This window comes from Petromyzon marinus, chromosome 4 (genome assembly GCF_048934315.1).
Source record: "Petromyzon marinus isolate PM22_M1 ecotype Great Lakes invasive population chromosome 4, UKy_Petmar_22M1.pri1.0, whole genome shotgun sequence".
NCBI lineage: Eukaryota > Metazoa > Chordata > Hyperoartia > Petromyzontiformes > Petromyzontidae > Petromyzon > Petromyzon marinus.
In genome coordinates, this window is record NC_133670.1 from 8,341,746 (window position 1) to 8,361,750 (window position 20,005).

General features: G+C 45.5%; 1 protein-coding gene across 1 annotated transcript in view; it reads left to right on the forward strand.

Annotated features, from left to right (window-relative positions):
* ZEB2 (zinc finger E-box binding homeobox 2) overlaps window positions 1–20,005 on the forward strand; it is a 121,476-nt gene that overhangs the window by 64,205 nt on the left and 37,266 nt on the right. Inside the window, exon 2 of the mRNA XM_032946396.2 lies at window positions 11,419–11,802. Coding sequence (XP_032802287.1) covers window positions 11,419–11,802 — 384 coding nt within the window. The remainder of the gene's footprint in view (window positions 1–11,418; window positions 11,803–20,005) is intronic.

Here is a 20,005-nt window from a genome sequence, read left to right on the forward strand (position 1 = left end):
AGATGATCTTACACGGCCTTGTTGTCCAGTTGGTAGAGCTCAATTTTCTTAACTCCAACGGCAAATATATCCATCAACAATAACTAGTACTTAGTATTTACTGGGAACAAACCCCCCCCCCCCCCCCATCATAATCATCAGCTGTGATCTATGCACTGCTGTACGAATGCCTTTCCCTCGCTGTCTCCTTCTGTCATGGTCAGACTGATGCAACACTCTTATCGAGCTTTTGAACAGGGGCTGATTTGATCGCTCCATCTTCTCACGGGTGCTCGCTCTAATGTGTGAGATGAATAATGGTCCGAACATAACAAAATGTACTTCGTTATTTAAGGTCACCTGAGATGGCACATCTCAGGTAAATGCAGAGTATTTTAATAAACAACGGTTTACGTATCTTTGACACCTATAGTTTGTTCGATCATTATCAACATGTAAGTGGTAAACTATATATTTAATCAACAAAAAACTGATCACGTCACCTTTCTTTAGAGCTCGTTAAGCAACACACTCAGAATTTTGATTTCCAGCTACATGTCAGTTAATCTCTCTGCTCCTTCTCTAATCTGAAGGACTATAACCCAAAACGTTAGCCTTCCATACATGGTCTGTTGTGAGGCCGTGTTAATGACACCCGCGTGCTTGTTCATCACTGCCCACGTCCCCCCCCAATGCGTGTGAAATAAATGTTCAATTAGCTGTGCAGAGCGTAGCTCACGCTGCCTGCACAGTCCAAACGTCGTGAGAATTTTATTGTTTTATATTTCTATTATTTTATTGTTACCCTTCTACGTGACTTTACCGAAAGAGCCAAGAATGTGAAATAATCGTTAGGCGTGAACGGCGAGGGGGTGGAAGAGCTGCTCAGTGTACGTATGCTGAACTTCCTTGGCACCGTACGTAGCCGACCGTGCTAACCGGAGGCGTGGAGTGTTGAGTACTAATGGGGGGGGGGGGGGGCATTTAAAGGTCGCAGGGAGAGAACGATGCGATGCCTCCTCTCTGCACGGGCGAGGGCGGGCGTGTGGTCAGGTGAAGATGTGCAGGGCGGAAGTCTAGGGAGGTGCGCTCGGTCCAGTGGGTTGGGGAGGCAGCTTTTCATACTGTGATGACATTCGTAGAAGGGAAACAATAAAATAATAAAAATATAAAACAATAAAATTCTCACGACGTTTCGACTGCAACACAAGCAATCATCATCAGGTGTGAAAACAATTTATTGTTTTATATTTTTATTACTTGATTGTTTCCCTTCTACGTGACTTTACCGAAAGAACCAAGATTATGAATCCATGCAGTCACGAAAGCTTTAAATAAAAAAAAATATTGTGGATTTGTTTACGTTAAAATGTCCTCTGTTAGTAGGAGATGCTTTGCTGCTCGTGATTGAAATACTATGGACCGAATGCCATGAGTTTTTATCCTGCTGATTCAAGTCAGATCAGATCTGATATAATCAGATCCTTTCGGACCTACAACATCTGATCATAAAAACGACACGCGAAATTATAAGTGGTAGGCTGACGATTTTTTTTCACGTACAATTTTTCAAAGCTAACCGTACTGCTTTCTATACACATATAAAACGTAATACTGTATTATTAAATATAGTTTGAGTTGAGCATACATACTCTACATGTTTATGGCAGGTAGGAATACATATGAGCCGGGCATATACCACCACTAGATAAACCACCGCTTGCATCAGTTACAGAACCAAGTGACCTCAACACAGAACTCGAGGGGTTTAAAGGCTCCTTAAGCGTGTGACTTGATCTGCCTTAAATAAAAGAACCCGCAAAGATTTGCAGGTGCCCTTTTTAAAAAAAGATGTGCAGTATATATACACACGCAACTTTTTTTCATTTTCAAATAACAAACTGCTTATTTCAGAAAGACAATGTTGATCCTAATTTGGTTGGTGCCCTGCCCGCCCCCAGCCCTACAAAAGGAGAGGCCTGGCTCTCTGCCAGCCACGAGTCAGTCTCTCGAACGGACATCACCTCTCTCTGTAGTCGGAGGCCATCCAGACTGGTTATGCGTACATGAGCAGTCGTTGCAAATTCAGGTATAATTGAAAAATGTTCGTAATGCAATCATTTGCACTGCTATCGTTTCACTCTGTATCACCACAGCATGGAAGCACTGATAGACCCATTTAAAGCATTTCTACAAAGCCTTTTAACTCTCCGTGTGTGGGTGGAGGGGGTGCAGGTGGTCGAGAAGTGGTTTGAACAATGCACAACGAACCTGGGCCACCTGAGTTCGATTCCTGGCCACACCTTATAAGAGTAAGGAGTGATATCGGAAGTGATTCTGGGCCTTCTGTTGGTCAAGTCAGCCCTAAATGAGTACCTGGTGAGGCATATAAACATCAACACTGGAGAGACAAAGGTGGCCAGAATAATCCTTGTGTGTGTATTGGAGGTATAGTTGCTGGCATTCTGTGCTATGATCACAGCTACCTGGGATGGAATCTAACATTAACATTTAGCGGTACAGGATATCCGAACCAGCCCTTGGCATCCCCAAGATAAACTCAGGTTTCAGTAAATACCTCATATGGTGAGTTAGCACATGGGGAAACTAAGGCAGCCGGATGTGTTGCTGACAACTCCACTCCTTCGTATAGTCACAGCCTTAATAGACGCTCACTGACACCACTTGGCAACTGTGGTCTGTGCGTACCTAAGAGGGGTGTGCATATGCAGTTGTGCATGCGAGAGAGGGGAGGATGTTTAGCTGTGAGCATGCTCTATACAGTTTGAGAGCATCTGTGTATGTATGTATGAATGTTAACACACACTAAGAGGACTATATGCACATTCAGCTCTGTGCACATCGGTATGTGTGCATCACTGTGCATTCGTGTAAACGAGTGGTAGCGTAGTGGCTTGCAAACTTCGTTGCGAGCCTGGTAGCCGGCATCCAAAGTTAATTCCATGCCGGTCATAGCTAAAATCATTGGTGCCCCACCTGAGCATCACGGTGAAGTATGGTCAAACACGATGACACAGCGTGGGGGGAGGCCTTCGTCCAACAGTAGATTGAAACGGTGCTGAAAATGATTATTATTATTTTCAAGTTTCAGCAACGGTGTGCATGCTTGCGTCTCAGCATGTGAAAGGATCTGTACTCACGCGTCAAGGCATCGCGCGTTCACGCAAACGCGCTTGCGTGCCCGAGGGCGGGTGGGCCGACTGGCAGTAGTGGGAGCAGCGGGGAAAAAAAAAAACGCTTTCGCTGGAGGTTGCCAATGGCCTGCATAGGTAAAATAAACTACACTTACATTAAGTGCCTGCGGAAGCACTAGGGACGCACTGTAGCAGCCGCAGATGATCGCCGCTGCTGATGCTGCTGCGGAGACCACTGCTGTTTCTCTTAACGTGTGTGGCGCGTGCTTCCTCCGTGTGTTTTTCCAAGCTGATCTACAAGCGGCAGTTCAAATGTACACGCTCCTAATTTAACGTCTCCCGAATTCTGCCTGGCAGAGAGAGAGAGAGTCTGTCTGTGATTAGGTGTTTTGGCTCTGTCCTTTCTGACTCACTTTCTCTGTTTTCAAATGAATTGGAAGTGCCTAATAGCTCGTGACAATTACCATTATTATTTTTTTTGCCAGGATGGTCAAAGGGGTCAAAGCAAGATGCTTTGCCATCAGAAGTGCAAATGTGCTTCCTTACTCCTAATGGCGGCTTGAGCAAGAGCCATATTCCCTGCAGTCTCTAGTCTGTGTATATTTAAGTTTGACATGGCTTGCCTCACAATGCGCCTGCTATGTAAATGAGAGAAATGCAAGTTGTACACATTTGGTGGCAACACGGAACATGTAGGAAGCTGACCCATGCTGCTGTAAGGGGCATTGCCGAACTTGGGGGTTTGGAAAATTATTCGTTGATAGAATTAGGTGAAATAAGTCAAAGTGCCCTCCTCGATCCATCTTGAACCAATTTCGGAACGCCCACATTCCCATGGAAAGGGACAGTCTTTCCAAAGAATGCCTGCTGGCTTCCTACAAAAGTAGTACCCATATTCTTCTTTGGTTCTTTCGGTAAAGTCACGTAGAATGAGAATAAAATAATAAATTTATAAAATAAAATAACACAATAATATTCTCACGACGTTTCGGCCACAACACACAAAGAAACGTCGTGAGAATATTATTGTGTTATTTTATTTTATCAAATTTATTATTTTATTCTCATTCTACGTGACTTTACCGAAAGAACCAAAGAAGATGAATCCTTGCAGTCACGAAAGCTTTAAATCGAATTTAGTACCCATATTTTCAACTGCCCGTTGATAATGGGTGGAATTGACCCCCGGCATGTTAAGCGGTCTAACCACGGCGTGACCCGGTCGAATCGTATAATTAAACACGAGGCCGAGTTATGATTTGTAGAGAGTGTGAGTGACATTTACATAGACCCCTGTGTTTTCTGTGGTCAGAGCCACATCACGGCATGAACCAAAAGGGCATGTGCCTTGGTCTGTTAGTCTCACGGAAGGGTTACTTCTGGAGGGATGGAGACAGGGGGAGGGGTTGAGTAATGGAGCAGGGGAGGGGGGAGAGCTCATCAGAGGCATCACTCTGTGTCAGGTAAGTTGAGGGAGGTTGTTGCTGTAGGGATGCCCTGAGCTGTATCTTGCACACACGGAGGAGGCGGGGAAGGTTACTGAGCGTTGCTCATCAGGGTCGTTCCTTCCACGTTTATGGCCCCAGTTGGCCAGTACATTTTAAAGACGAGCAAATGACGACGAGCCGGGCGATCACTGCTGCTCCCAAAGAGGACCACCTACAGAGTTGGTGCCATCATTTATGCACTTCGGCACCGCATGCGCACGTGTAAAGGCCCCTGGAACACTCAGCTACGTTTTGAGTCTGTAAGTGAGATACCCCGTAGTGCGTCAGCGGTGCATAAACAGGCAGGCGTAAACGATGGTAGCGAATTCAGCGGGGAGGGCAATGCGGTCAATAAAAGTCTCTCAGTTCACGGGGAGTAGAATATGAGTCAGTTGCCGAGTTGCAAATCGTGTATTTTCATAGATGCAGCAAAAGCTTAGACATGAAAGATGCGGCGTACTTCTGGATGTGGTGCATATTGTTGTGAGGAACGCGCCCACTCGAGAGGAGCATCGGGATGGGTGGCTGCTGCATCCTCTCACTCTGATCGTGTAAAAGCCCAATTTCATTACGTCTCTGCAGTTTTTCAGCATAAAGTGCGTCGTGTGCCGTGGGAGCTGCGTTTTGAACGAGTGCTAAGCATGCGACTAGAGTCACACAACGGGATGCAGGTACAGACCCCGGAACGAAACACATGTATGCATTCCTTTGAAGTTAGGCTTACTTGCTTGGAAAGTTGGGTGGTTAATGCCTATTATATATCCCAAAATAAGTAAAATTTTCCATGTAATATTCTGTTACTGTAACTTAATGTAATTGGATATTTCATTATTTAAAAGTATTGTAACCTGGTTCCAATACTTGATTACTTTGTTTTTACTTTCTTTAAATTGACATGAATTATGTTGATGTCACCTCAGAATTAACAGCAATGTCTAGTAACTGTTGACTTTGTAATGCAATTCATATGCGTTTACTGCCATTCCTAAATCAACTTAAGCTGCGGAGATGGCCACATTATTATTTTAATTATTTTGGAATGCTTAAATTTTTTACACAGTGATCATCTGGTACATGCTCAGTATCGGTATCCTGATCACACACTAAAATAAATTTTAGGATACGATTGTATAGTAATTGGTAATCTGATTACAGTAACGCATTGCACGTAAAATATTACACCTCACTACATTATGGAGAAACCCATAGCTTTTAATGTACATTTTAAAAAAGTGTATAAATAAATGAAAGCAAACCTTTATTAATATATACATGCATAATACCTTTCTCATGAACAATTAGCAATGATGCCATTTGGTAATGTAATTCTTGTACGCCTTTCGTTTCAAACTTACATTTTAGCTGTTGAAAATTTGTATTCTTTGGCTCCGCTCCCTCACTTTCTCATTTTCTGGCAGTTTAAGATAATTTCAAACTTTCCTCTCTGTCAGCAAAATTAATATCAATTGCTCACTTCCAAGTTTTCCTAAAGAAAATCGCACTGTGTTTGGAAGAAGTCTCGCCTGTGTGCAGACCACACGCAAGCTGCTGCCCTTGTACCGGGGCGGGGGGGGGGCCTTTCTGTCCGACGCTCATTCTCTTCCACTACCGCTTTCTTTTTTTGCACACCGGGTAGCAGCAGCAGCAGCAGCAAGGAAGTTTCTCCTCCTCATCTCCCTGGGACTCCGGCCTAAAAGGCGGGCGCGCGCACGCGCACACACACACACAAAAAGTAAATCAGCAAAAAGTTCGCAAACACCGGTTTTGTTCAAAAACAAGCGGTTACGGAACAATCAGCACCGTGTTGGTCAAACAAAACCCCATGGGTCGTTTTGGGGAAGGAGAGAGAGAGAGGAGTGAAAAAAAAAGACCACACAGCGTGTGCGGACGGAGGCGCCCGTGTACCTTCGTGCACACGCGCGCGCGTGCACGTGCCTGCGCTCGTGCACGCGAGCTCGTGCGCAGACACCACAAGGACAAAGATTCCCCGTATAGCCTCAACAGACTGTTGGGTGCAAGTGCTGTTAGCGAGTGCCTATTCAGGCCGGCACGGCACACGAGAGGGGGTGGGTGGCCAGCACCACGCCTGGTCGCCTTTGTCTCCCGAGTAGTGATGCTTACACACCGCACCAGGTACTCATTTGAGGCTGAGTCAACCTAGGGGAGACCGAGGACCGGTTCAGGTAATCGTCACTGGTGTTGGTGGCCCGTGAGCGGTGAATGGAACTCGGGTCACCGGGTTCACGGTGCAGCTCACCAACCGCTTCGCCACTGCTCCCCGCGGGCGCGTACACACACACGCGCGTACACACACGCGCGTACACACACACGCGCGTACACACACACGCGCGCACGCACGCACCACGCGCACCCGAACGTTGCACGTGTGCGATCGACACGCAACGCAAACCGTCACACGCAACGCACGCAACGCTTGAGCGGTCGCCTGCGCCGATCGTGCAGCCCCCAAATGGATTCACGCACAGATGCGCGTAACATTTTTCAGGAGGTGTCTTTATTTGCATCGCAGCTGTGATTGTGCGCGCGCGTTAGCGCGTGCATTTGTGAGCGCGCGTGTATGTTCCGTGTGAATGCATGCGGGTGCAGATTTCTCTTTCACGTTATTCATGCTCTTCCCAATTCATGGTCTCCACATTGTGCGCGTGCGCTGCGCGCACGCGTGTGTGTGTGTGCGTGTGGGTCTGCTGTGACCCACCGGCTTACACCTTTGTGTGCTCTTGCCGGCTTGCTCTGTTAAGTTTAGGCTGGTGGAAAAAGTTCCTGATCGTCTCATTGGTATTCAAACCGGGATCTTTTTCACCGTGCCCAGGGCCGTTTTAATTTTAATTTGCACCTGTTGTGCAGTTGTCGGGTGGCAGGGCTTAAACAGGGGGGTCTGAGAGAGTTGACTACAAGGGAGGGGAGGTTTCCCGAACACAAAGCTTACATTATTGCAGGGAGGGAGAGAAGGGATCTTTTCGCTCCAGGATAAAATGGCTAAAGGGAGAGTGAAATCTCCACATCTTTTTTTTTGGGGGGGGGGGCTGGTGGCGGCTTGGGGAAATTAATCGGCTTCCAAAACAAAATAGTTCCGGAGTGACGTAAGGTTGGGGGTCAGTGTTGGGGGGCGAGTCGTGGGGTAAGGGGGTGATAGGGGGTGTCGTGGGGGGGGGGTGGAAAGTGTATCGGGATTGGGTGCAGGCCTCATTAACCCTTTATTAGCTCCACTAAGTGCTTGGAAAGCAGACTAATTTCAGTCCCACGGTGTAGTATTCAACCTTCTTATACTTCCTATACTTTGCAATCAATGACCACAGACAATATCTTGGATTGAATGTGAATAATTAGCAGAGGATTGATGAAGAGCTGTAAATAACGATTGTTTTACAAGTATTATTGTATTCACCGACAGCCACCTTCACTATTGTGGCCTGCATTGTAATCACAAACTAGATTACGGATACATTGCTCCCCACACCTCAATCTTATGACCTTTGCAGGAATCTGCCCTGCCATTAGCTAAACCACGTCTCACCCCACTGCCTTTGATTAAACAAAGTACATCGCAGCGTAGTACATACGTAAACTTTTCTAACTAATAGAAAATCATCTTAAATATTTTGCCAAAACGCCTTGAAGAAGGGCGCTCGAGTTAGATAGCAACACGAGACACGTGTTTCTTCTCACACAGCTTAAAGGTCGCGATCTGAGCGTGGCTTTTTCACTCCAGCGCCGTCCTCCAGACAGTCTCGTCCCTTCACCTGATGAAGGCCGCTTGTGTTGTGGCCGAAACGTCGTGAGAATATTATTGTGTTATTTTATTTTATCAATTTATTCTTTTATTCTCATTCTACGTGACTTTACCGAAATAACCAAAGAAGACGTGGTCACTCGTTATAACCATGAGGGATCATCAGCGAGGCATGCCCAGCTAGCTATAGGCTGCTGTGAATAACCATTTTTTGGTTAAATGGAGAGGAAACTAGAGTGGAACCATGGGGCTCAAGCATCCATCCCAGCAACACTCTCGGGGCTGCGTATTAAAAAAAAACCTTTTCCTCCAGCGATAACAACAACATGAACAACGTTGAGTTCGCAGTGAAGTTTAAGCTTGGTTGCAGGGAAGACGTGCCTTTGGGTGTGGTCTTACAAAAGGCAGTGTGATTTGTTGCTTTTAATAAAATGTTTATATGCCGCTTTATTTACATAGTTATTTTTTACCACCGGTGCAATTAGTGTAGCCGCTACAAATGTTGTGCAGGAGCTTTGGCAAAAGTCCGGATTCTGAGTATTTGCCCCGAAAGGACAGCGCATCTTTAAATTGGCTGGCAATTTATTTCGTCAGCGTTCATGTTCACAACGAATTGGGTTGTGATCCCTTTGCAAGAAAAAATACATAACGCCGCAGCGACAACACGAAAATGCCAACTTTTTTAAACGAATTTGTTTAAATGTACTGAAGAGTACCGTAAGTTATTAAAGTATAATTTTTTTTGCAGTGTCTCGGAACATTGAGCACATTAGAGATTAAAGTCAATAAGTGGCAGACATTTATCCTTGAAACGCACTCAGATGTTGAACTTCTTAAAAAAAGTTTTAATAATAAATAATGGCCTTGCAATCGGGAGCGAACACCCCCCCCCCCCCCCCGTAATCAGAATGTAAAAAAAATTAGAATGAAAAAAAGGGGACATATTTTCTTGGTGACGTTATGAGAGGGACAGACAAGATTAAAGAGCCTGAGGGGCAGGGAGGGGGGCTCTAGCCCCCTTGCTCCGGATCTGAGAATTACTGAAAACTATGCGTCGGCGCTCTTTGCCACGACCACAGCTTCACCAAGCCCAGCGCATAGCGTCGGGGGGGGGGGGGGGGGGAGCTTGCAGGAAGTAGCGAGCCTTAAATGTAACGGATTGTTTGTTTTAAGTCCAGAGTTTAGGTATCCGTGGTGTGATCTGGAACACTGGTAAAATGTGTCACGTGACCAGGCCAGTAGACGAAATGCGGTAAAGCTTTTTTTTTTAAATAAACGAAATAACGTTCTGCTATTTTTTTTTCTTACCCAGAGTGAATGGGAAAATTGGGATGTGTTAAAATGTGAATGATAGTCCTGAAAATACAAATTCAATGAGTTGCGCTTTTCTTTGCTCTGGCAATGGACGATGCGGTGCTTAAGGGGCCTGTGCTTTCAATGAGTTCTCCTGGTCCTGCAAAAAAAGATACGGAGTGAAACCTGTGCTTGCTATCACATGCCACTTTTCTTATCATGTTCTGTTTATGCTCTCTAAATGCTTAACTTGTATTTTTCTGTTTCATAATGTGCGCTTACCTGGCAATTGTAGTTGTGCATTTGGATCAATAACACCATATATACCAAATGTTTTTCCATGAATTTGTGGAATAGAATGTGTAATGGAATCATTTGTCTAACAATGTGTGTAATAGAATGATTGCATTGCTGTCATACCGGTGTGGTTGAGGTGAACATCACCTTGTGTCAGTGCTCAAACAACCAGTGGGTTCGTGATCATTTGCCCTGTTGGACTGAGGCAGTGAATGAATGAATTTCAGCATTCCCATGGTGCTTTGTCAGTCTCTCCATGGGAATTACCTTTGCTGACATCCCACTGGATGCTAATATCTTATTTACCATTTTCAAAGTGTATAGGTATCAATCTCTCAGTATATGCTCATATATAATGTTTGCTCTTTTTTGTGTTCACAAGATGTATCCCGTTTTCCTACGAGGAACATTCCTCTCAATTAAGAAAGAGACATGCTGTACAGAACAGTGACGCCTTTGAAATAAATGATATGTATTTTTTTTAAAACAAAAAGGGAAGAGGGCAAGTATAAAATTAGAAAATCGATTCCGGCATGGAAATTCGGCATGGCGACATGGGGCATCCGAAAAGAAAGGAATGATTGTGGGGTTCCGTGCGACAGTTCTCGAACACTGACCTGTTGTTGTTATTGTGACTATGGTGATACTGTTGCCGCTTGCCGCCAGGCAGGACACACAGATGGCCCCAGACACGTTGTCTACAAGACGCCAATTGTGTTGGGTCTGGTTCTTAGCGTCGGGGAGTGGAGGGGGGGGGGAAACAAAAATTTGAGAGAGAGAAGGAAAAGCACAAGTCGCCGACTGTTGCCCTGCGTCCAGTTTTAGCACGTGGGAGCCTGGCCGTGGCGCGCTGATGACAAGAGGGTTTTCTGTGCAGGAGTCAACAGCGCTAGCGTGCGTCTAAGTGGTGGCAGCGCAGAGGGGGGCGGTGGGTGCGCGTGCCCTTGCTGCGTGTAACCGCGCCGAAGTAACTGCACTGCAGGGGCCACATATTTTTAGCAACGCGGGATTTTGAGGGACGTGGCCTACGGCCATGGTGTGACCTGTGCCAGAGCATGCCCTTCTCTTAAACCCGGGCGAAGGGGAGAAACGCATCCTACTCAACACACACGCGCGCGCACAGTGGGTGTGTGCCACTAATCCCATGCCAAAAAAAACTCCTTTTCGTTCTCAGCAATTTGGATCAGCAATATCGGTCCTGATTTTTTAACAAATACAAGAGTAAAAAAAAAATTAGCTCATTGTTACATTGCATTCTTTCAGCGTTTCATTTACATTCAGATCGTAACGATTATAATTTTTTTTTGTTTCTGTTGGGATGTAATGCTCACAGCTGCTTTTCTCTCTTGGCCGCAGCTATGATGTCAACGCTCCAATTCTCATCGCCACCGTGCCTCTCTCTGTGTCTCTCGCCCCACCCATGCCCTCTCCGCCTCCACCCCTTCTCCACGTGCAGTGCTGCAGAGCTATGAGAGTGTGATCGACGCCGGATCGGAGACGGACGAGGAGGACTGCCTGCAGATTGCCGAGGATGAGGCGGCCCCGGGGCCTCCGTCGCCTCCGCCGTCCCCTTCCTCGGCGCCGGACGCGGCTGCGGCGGCCGTGACCGCGGCGGCCGAGGCGGAGGCGAGAGGCGAGGAGCCCGGGGCGGACGGGCAGCCGGGCAGCACGGCCCTGGCGGCCGCAGGCGCCGGTGCCGCCCCCGCGCCGACCCACGGGGGAGCGGTGGGCTTCCCCAGCCCCGACCCCGGAGCAGTGCTGCGGGAGGGGGCAGAGCGTGGGGGCGGCGACGTGCAGCACACCTGGAGAAGCAGAGAGGCACAACCCTCTCCTCACTACAGTGAGTCGTGCTCGAGGGGGGCGGGCGGCGGCTCGCTGATCAAACGAGATGGGAAGGGTGGTGGAACTTGTCTAAACTATGCACACTTGTGCTACGCCCATCTCTAAACCTTTATCAACAGTTTGCCTTTAGAGGCTAACCTTCCCCCCCCACCTTTTTTTCTGATGACGACCGCTTGTGTTGCGATCGAAACGTCGTGGGTTTATTTTATTTTTATTGACTTCAACTTTAATGATTATTTTTCTATCTACGCGACTTTACCGAATAACCAAAGAATATGCAGTTTATGGAGGCAATTGAATTAAGTGGTAGGATGATGACCACTGTTGACGTTCACTTGAATCTTGTGTGCCTTAAAGTGATGATAGGTCAAGTTGACCTCCACCCCTCCCCCCCCCCAAATCGTCGTATCGATTTATGACCTTCCAATTGTGTGAAGCACTCGAACTTCAGTGCCACTGGGTGCCACTGGGCACTCTCCGTTTTGCTTTCCGCAAAGTTGTGCGCCACCTTTCAGCTTAGTAGCACGTGATTAATCACTCGGCTCATGGCCCCCCTCACAAAACCGTCAGAGCCCATCACAGTGGTGGTGCCTCATGCATGAATTGTTTTGAGGTGCAGTGAAATTTACCCTGCCGAAACTCTCAGAGCTATGCGTGTTTTATCCATGGCAGAGTCGTGTCTGCTGCGCCTTATATAACATGCAACCTGACTTATCTGCTGTACCCGGGTCACCCTTTTAAAAGGGAAAGTACCAGTGGGATCAGAACCGTTAAAAAAAGTAGTAGATCGTTCAATCAAGAGTGCCCAGTTCGTATCTGGGATTGTTGCAAGCCAAAATCCCTCGTACGTGGTCAACCTAAACCCACCATCGCTCGTGGCCTGGTCGATGAGTATCTCTTTGTCGGATTTCAACAGTGGGTGTCCTGTGGAGCGATAGCCTCCAAGTGAAAATTCCTCCACTGGCTGTGGGCCTCCAAAATGGATGAGCACTGCATGAATCTCTTTATATGGCGGTGAAAAAACCTTGGAATCTTAAATTGACTTAATTATGTCTGACTTTTTGCATTTTCTAGCATTGCATATTGCGCTGTAATTGAATTATAATTAGTAAGATAAAAAAAATAATGCATTCATAATTGGAAATTATAGATTCAGTCTGAAAAACAAAATGTTATCGACATGCAAGGGTTATTTTTTGAGATGCAGATACAACATCGTTCCATGTAACTGGAGCATCAACTGGAGCATCAACGTTTTTGGTAAAAAGGGTTTATTTTTTAAGTTGACTAACATTTCAGGTGAAGCAGCAGCGATATAAATGAAATGCATCTGTCAAATGCTACACCCAGCCCATGTACCTATTCCTGCTTTTGAAAGACATGTCCTTGTACACAGAATAACATTGCATGATGGTTCAGTTTTTTGTTGGCAGTACTCGGCTTGTGGTGCCATTTCCATAATTATGATTCTGTTTTGTCCGTGCGCTGTCGTGTTACTTCACATCGTACACAGCCCATTGGGTTCACGCAAATGTAATGCCCATTCTAAAACTAAAATAATGACGAGTGTTCCCACCTGAGAACTCCGTGGGGGTCATGGTACAAGGCCGCACTATTCCCAAAAGAGATGTCCACGTAATGCAAACCACATGTGTAAAGTATGAATAATGCCGGCTGTAGTTAAACCTGACTATTGCACTATTATATTGGCCACTTGGCTTGTAAACAGGACCCATGAAGAGGACATGTGCTCACTTTCTCAAGCGAATACGAGCAATTCATTTTCTGGAATTCAGGTTTGCAGTCTGTCATGGAGGTCAGCTAAAACGTATGGACATTATTACACGGAAGGCTCTGTAGGTCTGCGAATGTGCAGGGTTTCTCCGTGGCAATTATTGCCACGTTACTATTTATTTTGAGTTAACATTGCTTTAACTGGGTTCACATGATTCATATTCTCGTCATTCTAAGTATTATGTTTTCTTCCTGAACCTCTCTTATCTTGGCCCAAAAGAGATAAGGTGATATTCGCAGCAGGAATTTAGGCATTACCTGTGCAGCAATGTAGTATTTATAGTCTCTAAATGTTCTGTATATAAAAACAAAGTTAGCCTCAATAGCCTTTAACATACTGGTTGGGCAAGAGCTGTTAGTGAGCACACATATACATCCTGTGGACATTTGCACGCACACATTTCTTTAGCCATGAACAATATTTTACTCGTAAACTTTAACAAAACGTGCAACTATTGCAAATAATACGTAATATACGAATAATATACAAACACTGTATTGGTATTGGACCATAGCATTGGCTAACGTTGGCCTCGTTCTTCAAACCACGTCAGGGAGTCTTCAACATTGTCGGCAGGGTTGGAGCTTTGGGATTTATGTTCAACGGTAAGTCTCGATGTATAGGCTTGGTATTTGTGACCGTTCTATACGGAGATTTCATCATCCCACTGCTAACTTCAACATGGAGATACTGACTGTGACAAGGATAAATGTGTGAATAAAAAAAGCCAACTAAATTAAACTTGTGTATTTGTTAAAATGGCAGGATGTTGTTTTCGTATGCATAATTTTAAATTGGAATACATTTAGGCCGAGCGCCAATATTGAGACATACATACGCTGGAAACAAATGTCGAAATGTGCAGTGGACACCTACGAGCTATCTGCTCATGGATCGTGGTGATGATGATGATGACATACGATAAACAAGATATTTTCCTGTCTTAAAGAGTCATTACTATCACTGGTGCCCACGCAATTGAACTCCGTCTTACAAACTGTCTACTTACTTATACAGTGCTGCAAAAAAACAAAGACTCCTTGATCCTGGGCCCATTGGATGAGGTCACTAAAATGTAAATAGAGGGTTGCCGTGACACGTGTGTTTTATTTGAAAACAAATCCAAAGGGTTATAATGAGCACCGTCGAGGAGAAGACAGGGCAGCGAGGTTGACGACGCTGCTTCTCATTATCGCAATTTTAATTTTTCACGTAATTCCAATCTGCCTCTTAATGCGTCTCACGTAGGATTATAAAGTTATTTCGACATTTACAGGAACGCTACGAACAAGAGTACACAAACATGTTTGTTTATATATCACGCTGGTGAGGTTGCTATGTGAGCAATTTCGAGTTCTATCAAATCTAGACATTATATATTGCTTCTGAGGACAAAAACGCGTGCCAGCGTTAATCGTAAAGGCTGTGTTTGGGTTTTTCGGGCCCTGTACTTAACAGTGTTATCTTATGACTCACGTTTCACCATGGTAATTTAATCTGAGGTTTAATTCTTAAGGAATAATAATACTTCAGCACTATAATACTGCAACTGATATCGCGTCTGTTCCTATTGCTAGATCAATGTCTTCATTTCTTTCACACAATGTTATCTAAACATTAATTGCAAGCATTACATCTTTATTCATAACGAAAATCCTATTCTTATACCTATTAACCCGAGTCCAATTGCTGGCCATGGCTAACATCAGTGACAGAGATATCTGAAACAGTCCTGAGGTCTGCCCTTCACCAACATGCAATGACAAGTGTGACAAAGTTAGAACAAACAACCCCTATAACTGACTTGGTCTGAAGAGGCCTTCATCCAGCAGTTGATTTACATGAGGCTGTAAATTACTTTGTGTCATCATTAGTATAACTAAAGTTATCAACTTACACTTTAAATGTTGACTTAAAGCTTTCGTGACTGCAGGAATTCATATTCTTTGGGACTTTCGTTTATATTTCTATCTACGTGACTTGACCGAAAGACCCAACGAATATGAGCTTACAACTTATTTTATCATTGTCAATGTTATATTTCAAGTTTCATGATGAATAAAACACATTATGAATGTAACCCTCCAAGATGCTCCTTTTAACATTCATAACCAAGTGCTTTTTGAATCATGTAATAACAAGCCACGTTTACTTATGTATGTTGAACTTCTTTCGCACCGTACGTAGCCAACCCTTAATTTATTTCCACGTGGGTTTGCGTAAAGTTTTGTTCTCAAATACAAAAAAAGCGTTTTAAAACGTGAGTGCCATCACACGCACATACACCGTGTGTGTACCCCGGGCCGCTGCATCGCTGACGTTTGCCATCTCAGACCGCGACACAGAGCTAACGGGGTTTATTCACGACGGTCACAACTCGCTCGCCCCACAGCCTGCCACGAGCGACCCAGGAGCACCTGCGTCTGTTCGTCAAAGCATTGATAATAATAATTCACCAATGGCCCTTCTTGCCGTTTGTTTATGTTTTTTTTTGTTGCCGCCGCCGCCGCCAATTTCGTCTGTCTGTCCGTCAGCCTGTCTAAGTTTGGAGCTCCTGTTATCCTTGGTGAATAGCCCGTACGCTCACTACGGTGCCTGTCGCTGAGCCATTCACTGAGGACAGCTTTGGGGAGTTAACTCTCTCCAAGTGGTGCGATAGTTGAATCAGATTACCGAAGGCAAGGTACTTATCGGTAATCCAGTATTGTTTCTTGTTTTTCACTGCCATCATCATAGTCCTGCAAGGCAACAACCCATTTAGCTCCTGTGCACTAGATGATTTCGTTCGTCGGTCCATCTCCGGCAGTGGACGTGCTGACTGGTGTGCTCTCTCCTTTCGCTGCCACGCCATCGTCGTTTTCTCAAGGTGTGGTCAGAACATAGAGAACACGTTGCCGTAAACTTAGAACTCGGTAGATTTGATAGTTTCATTGGGGCCTATGGAAATGTCTCCATGTGTGAGAGGACAAATCTGTATAGGTACATGCCATTAGATCGGAGAGAGTCTGTACATTATTAGAAATTTTGAAACTGAATGCTAACGCCTTCCTATAATGAACTGCACGTGAAATAAATGTATACTAGTAAATACAATATGGTATTCAATTAACATTTGTCTATCCTTTATTTAATGAGTACATTGTTGACTTAATGGGTTCTTATCTGCTCACAATGAAAGGAGTTGATTGAATTAGGCAAGCGAGAGTTAATTGAAATTCATTATCACTTTGGCAAAGATAACTGAGTAACCTTAGTTAAGTATAATAATTAATTTGTTGCACAGCAGATTCATTCACAGGCCTTCTCCTAATTATGAGCGTTGGGCTTGATATGGGCACATACACACATGTACACGAATCCACGTGATCTTTAACGTCCACTTCGAAGCGCACGTCTCGTATTTTTCTAATCACGAGATAACTGCACGAATTGAACCCTCGACTTAATACAAAGTAGCCAAGCGACAGCACTACTCGAATTTAAGGGGCACCCCGTTCAAATTGCACTAGTCACGTGAAACCTTGTCACCGTCACGTGGGGAGTTTTTTCTTACCGTATAAAAAATATATCGTCCAGAAATTGGAGGTTCAATCTCTAGGCGTGGCAGCTGAAACAACTTTGCACATTTCTTAAATACCTCCACCTTTGTCGACCCAGCAGTACAACTGGGTACACCACGAATAGTCAATCGACAGAAAGATCACGTGTGGTTGGGTAAAATGTGGGCACCTCCACCTCTTCCAAGTTGGCTGGCCAGCATGGAGGAGTAAGCCAAATGTGTATGTATGTATGCATGTTTGAATTTCTTTTGCCCTGTCAATAGCCAACTGTGCTAATTGGAGGTGCAGGAAATATCCCCTCGAGGAGCCCTTAGAATGGAGGCCCTTCCACCAGCAGTGGTGTGAGCAAGTCGTTTCAGAGCTGCATCTTTACCTTCTAAAATATAGCACAGCAATCTGACTAGGTGTGGACTGTGAGTTTGTTTTGGAATCGAATTGATACCAACCTAAATTGGCTTGGTTAATCAGACAGAGCAAGCGCGGATTGAAATGTTACCTCGGAAAAATAAGGATACATTCTGATCAGATAATATATCATTTTCTTGTGATTTGATTATGCAGAATATATTGCGACAGCAGTATAATCGAGAGGCTTTAGGAGCCACATTGCGGTATACAAATGCGTTTTCTTCTTGTGCCATTGTATAATGTTAGAATTGATAAAGACTGCAACAGTCATGGTTCAATCCAATGATCAATTCTTTTCTAACTGCTGTACTGTGGAGTGACAGTGCACACCTGCAATCCATATCTTGGGAGGCAAATAGTTCAGAGTTCACACACAGATTTGTGAAACTCCAGGGCTGCGTGCTGGGAAATAGCTCGAAGTATACTGGTGGGTTCGTGAACCCATTATTGTTCAGCGTCTTGAGATGCGGTTTCATTTTGATGGCAATATGAAGCCAAATTGCATTGTTGTTCCATCTTCTAATATCCCTTCATATGCGTGGTGGGTTTTTTGTTGGTACTTGAGTTTTCCTCCCACATGCAATACACTATTTTAATGCATGACCCTCCAAAAGAAAAGAGTTTTCAAAATCAGGGAGGCTTTGTTAGATACAAAAAAACCCCCTACATATTATATAAATAACAACAAAAACGTATATAATTAGCTGTTGTTACATCACGTCTATATATTGCAAAACAATTATTGCTCAATAATTAAAATCCAATCCCACTGAATCAGTGGAGTCAAACATCTGATTTTTGGATATGACCCTAATCACCTAATTGGGTGCCAATAAACCCACTGCACTCATAAAGTTTCACACAGAAGCTTGGATGCACAAGTCTGTTCATCGATTTTTCAACGTCAACAGTTCATTTGTCCGTGTGTTTGTCCATCTATGCATAGGTTCATCCATCACTCCGTCTGTCAGCCTGTCTGTCTGTCTGCCTGTTTGTCTGCCTGCCGATCAGCCTGCCTGTCTGTCTGCCTGCTTGCTAAGCTGTCTGTTTGAGATAAACGCAGCAGCACCGCACCATGCCAGGTTGCTCCGCTGGGGGTATGTGTCTGTTGTGGTCACGCCCCGCGTCTCAGACGGGGGCACGGCGCAACGCCTGCTCGTACATTCCACGTGGTAAATATAGACCTGGCAACCGGCCACGGTTGCCCCACCTCTCCCAGCCCAACCCCACCTCGTCAACCTCCTGTCCCGTATGCTCTGTCCATCCATATCTGTAAGTTTCCCATTTTTTTGTGCCTGTACGCTGCTGTTGTTTCTCTTGGTTGCTCTAAAATGTTCCTATTTGCTGCCACTCAGTTCCGACTTTCTTTTCTCTTTTGGAAATAAGTCTTTTGAGCGTACTCCTGGGTACCGATGAAGAAAGGGAATAGAGTGTGACAAAGGTGTCGCAAGTGGGTTACACGTTTGGCCAACGGTCCTTCGCTGACCATGCGTGATGAATGAACGAGGGTACAAGTAGCAACTTCAAAAGCCACCTGTCACGTTTACGATCCGGTCGTGTCTGCCGCGATCGTCTTGCGCTCCCTTTGCCCCTGCTGCTCTCCTGAAGAATCTCACCCTCTTCTACCTGTCTGTTGACTTGCTGTATTACTTCCCCATCGTTTCGCCACGTGCGGGAGTAATATCAATAATCTGCCGGATGCAGCTCTTTGCTTCCTCATTCACGTCCCACGTTGCTAAACTTTCAAGTAAATCACCTTCCTCTGTCTGCCCACCTGTCCACAACTCACAAATTTCGCATTTCTTCCGTAGAGAGAAATACTTGCCTCTACCAGAGAACTGCGGATCGGCTACCAATTGCTCATGGCCACCAATGGATCAAAAACACACACACACAAAAGGCAAAATCCCCCATATAGTCTTAGCAGACTGTTGGCGCAAGTGCTGTTATCGAGTAGCACCTAATGAAGGCCGGCACGGGACACGAGGCGATGTGTGGCCAACACCGCGCCTGGTCGCCTTTGTCTCCCGAGTAGTGATGTTTACACACCGCACCAGGTACTCATTTGAGGCTGAGTCAACCTAGGGGAGGCCGACGACCGGTTCAGATAATCGTCACTGGTGTTGGTGGCCCGTGAGCGGTGACTCGAACTCGGGTCGCCGGATTCACGGTGCAGCTCATCAACCGCTGCGCACTGCTCCCCGCCGGCGCGTACGCACACACACACGCGTACGCACACGCACACACACGTACACACACACGTACGCACACACACACACGTACACACACACGTACACACACGTACACACGCGTACACACACACACGCGTACACACACGCGCGTACGCACCACGCCCACACGCGCGCACGCACCACGCCCACCCGAATGTGGGTGGCCAGTACCATACCCGGCCGCCTTTGTCTCCCCAGTGGCAATGT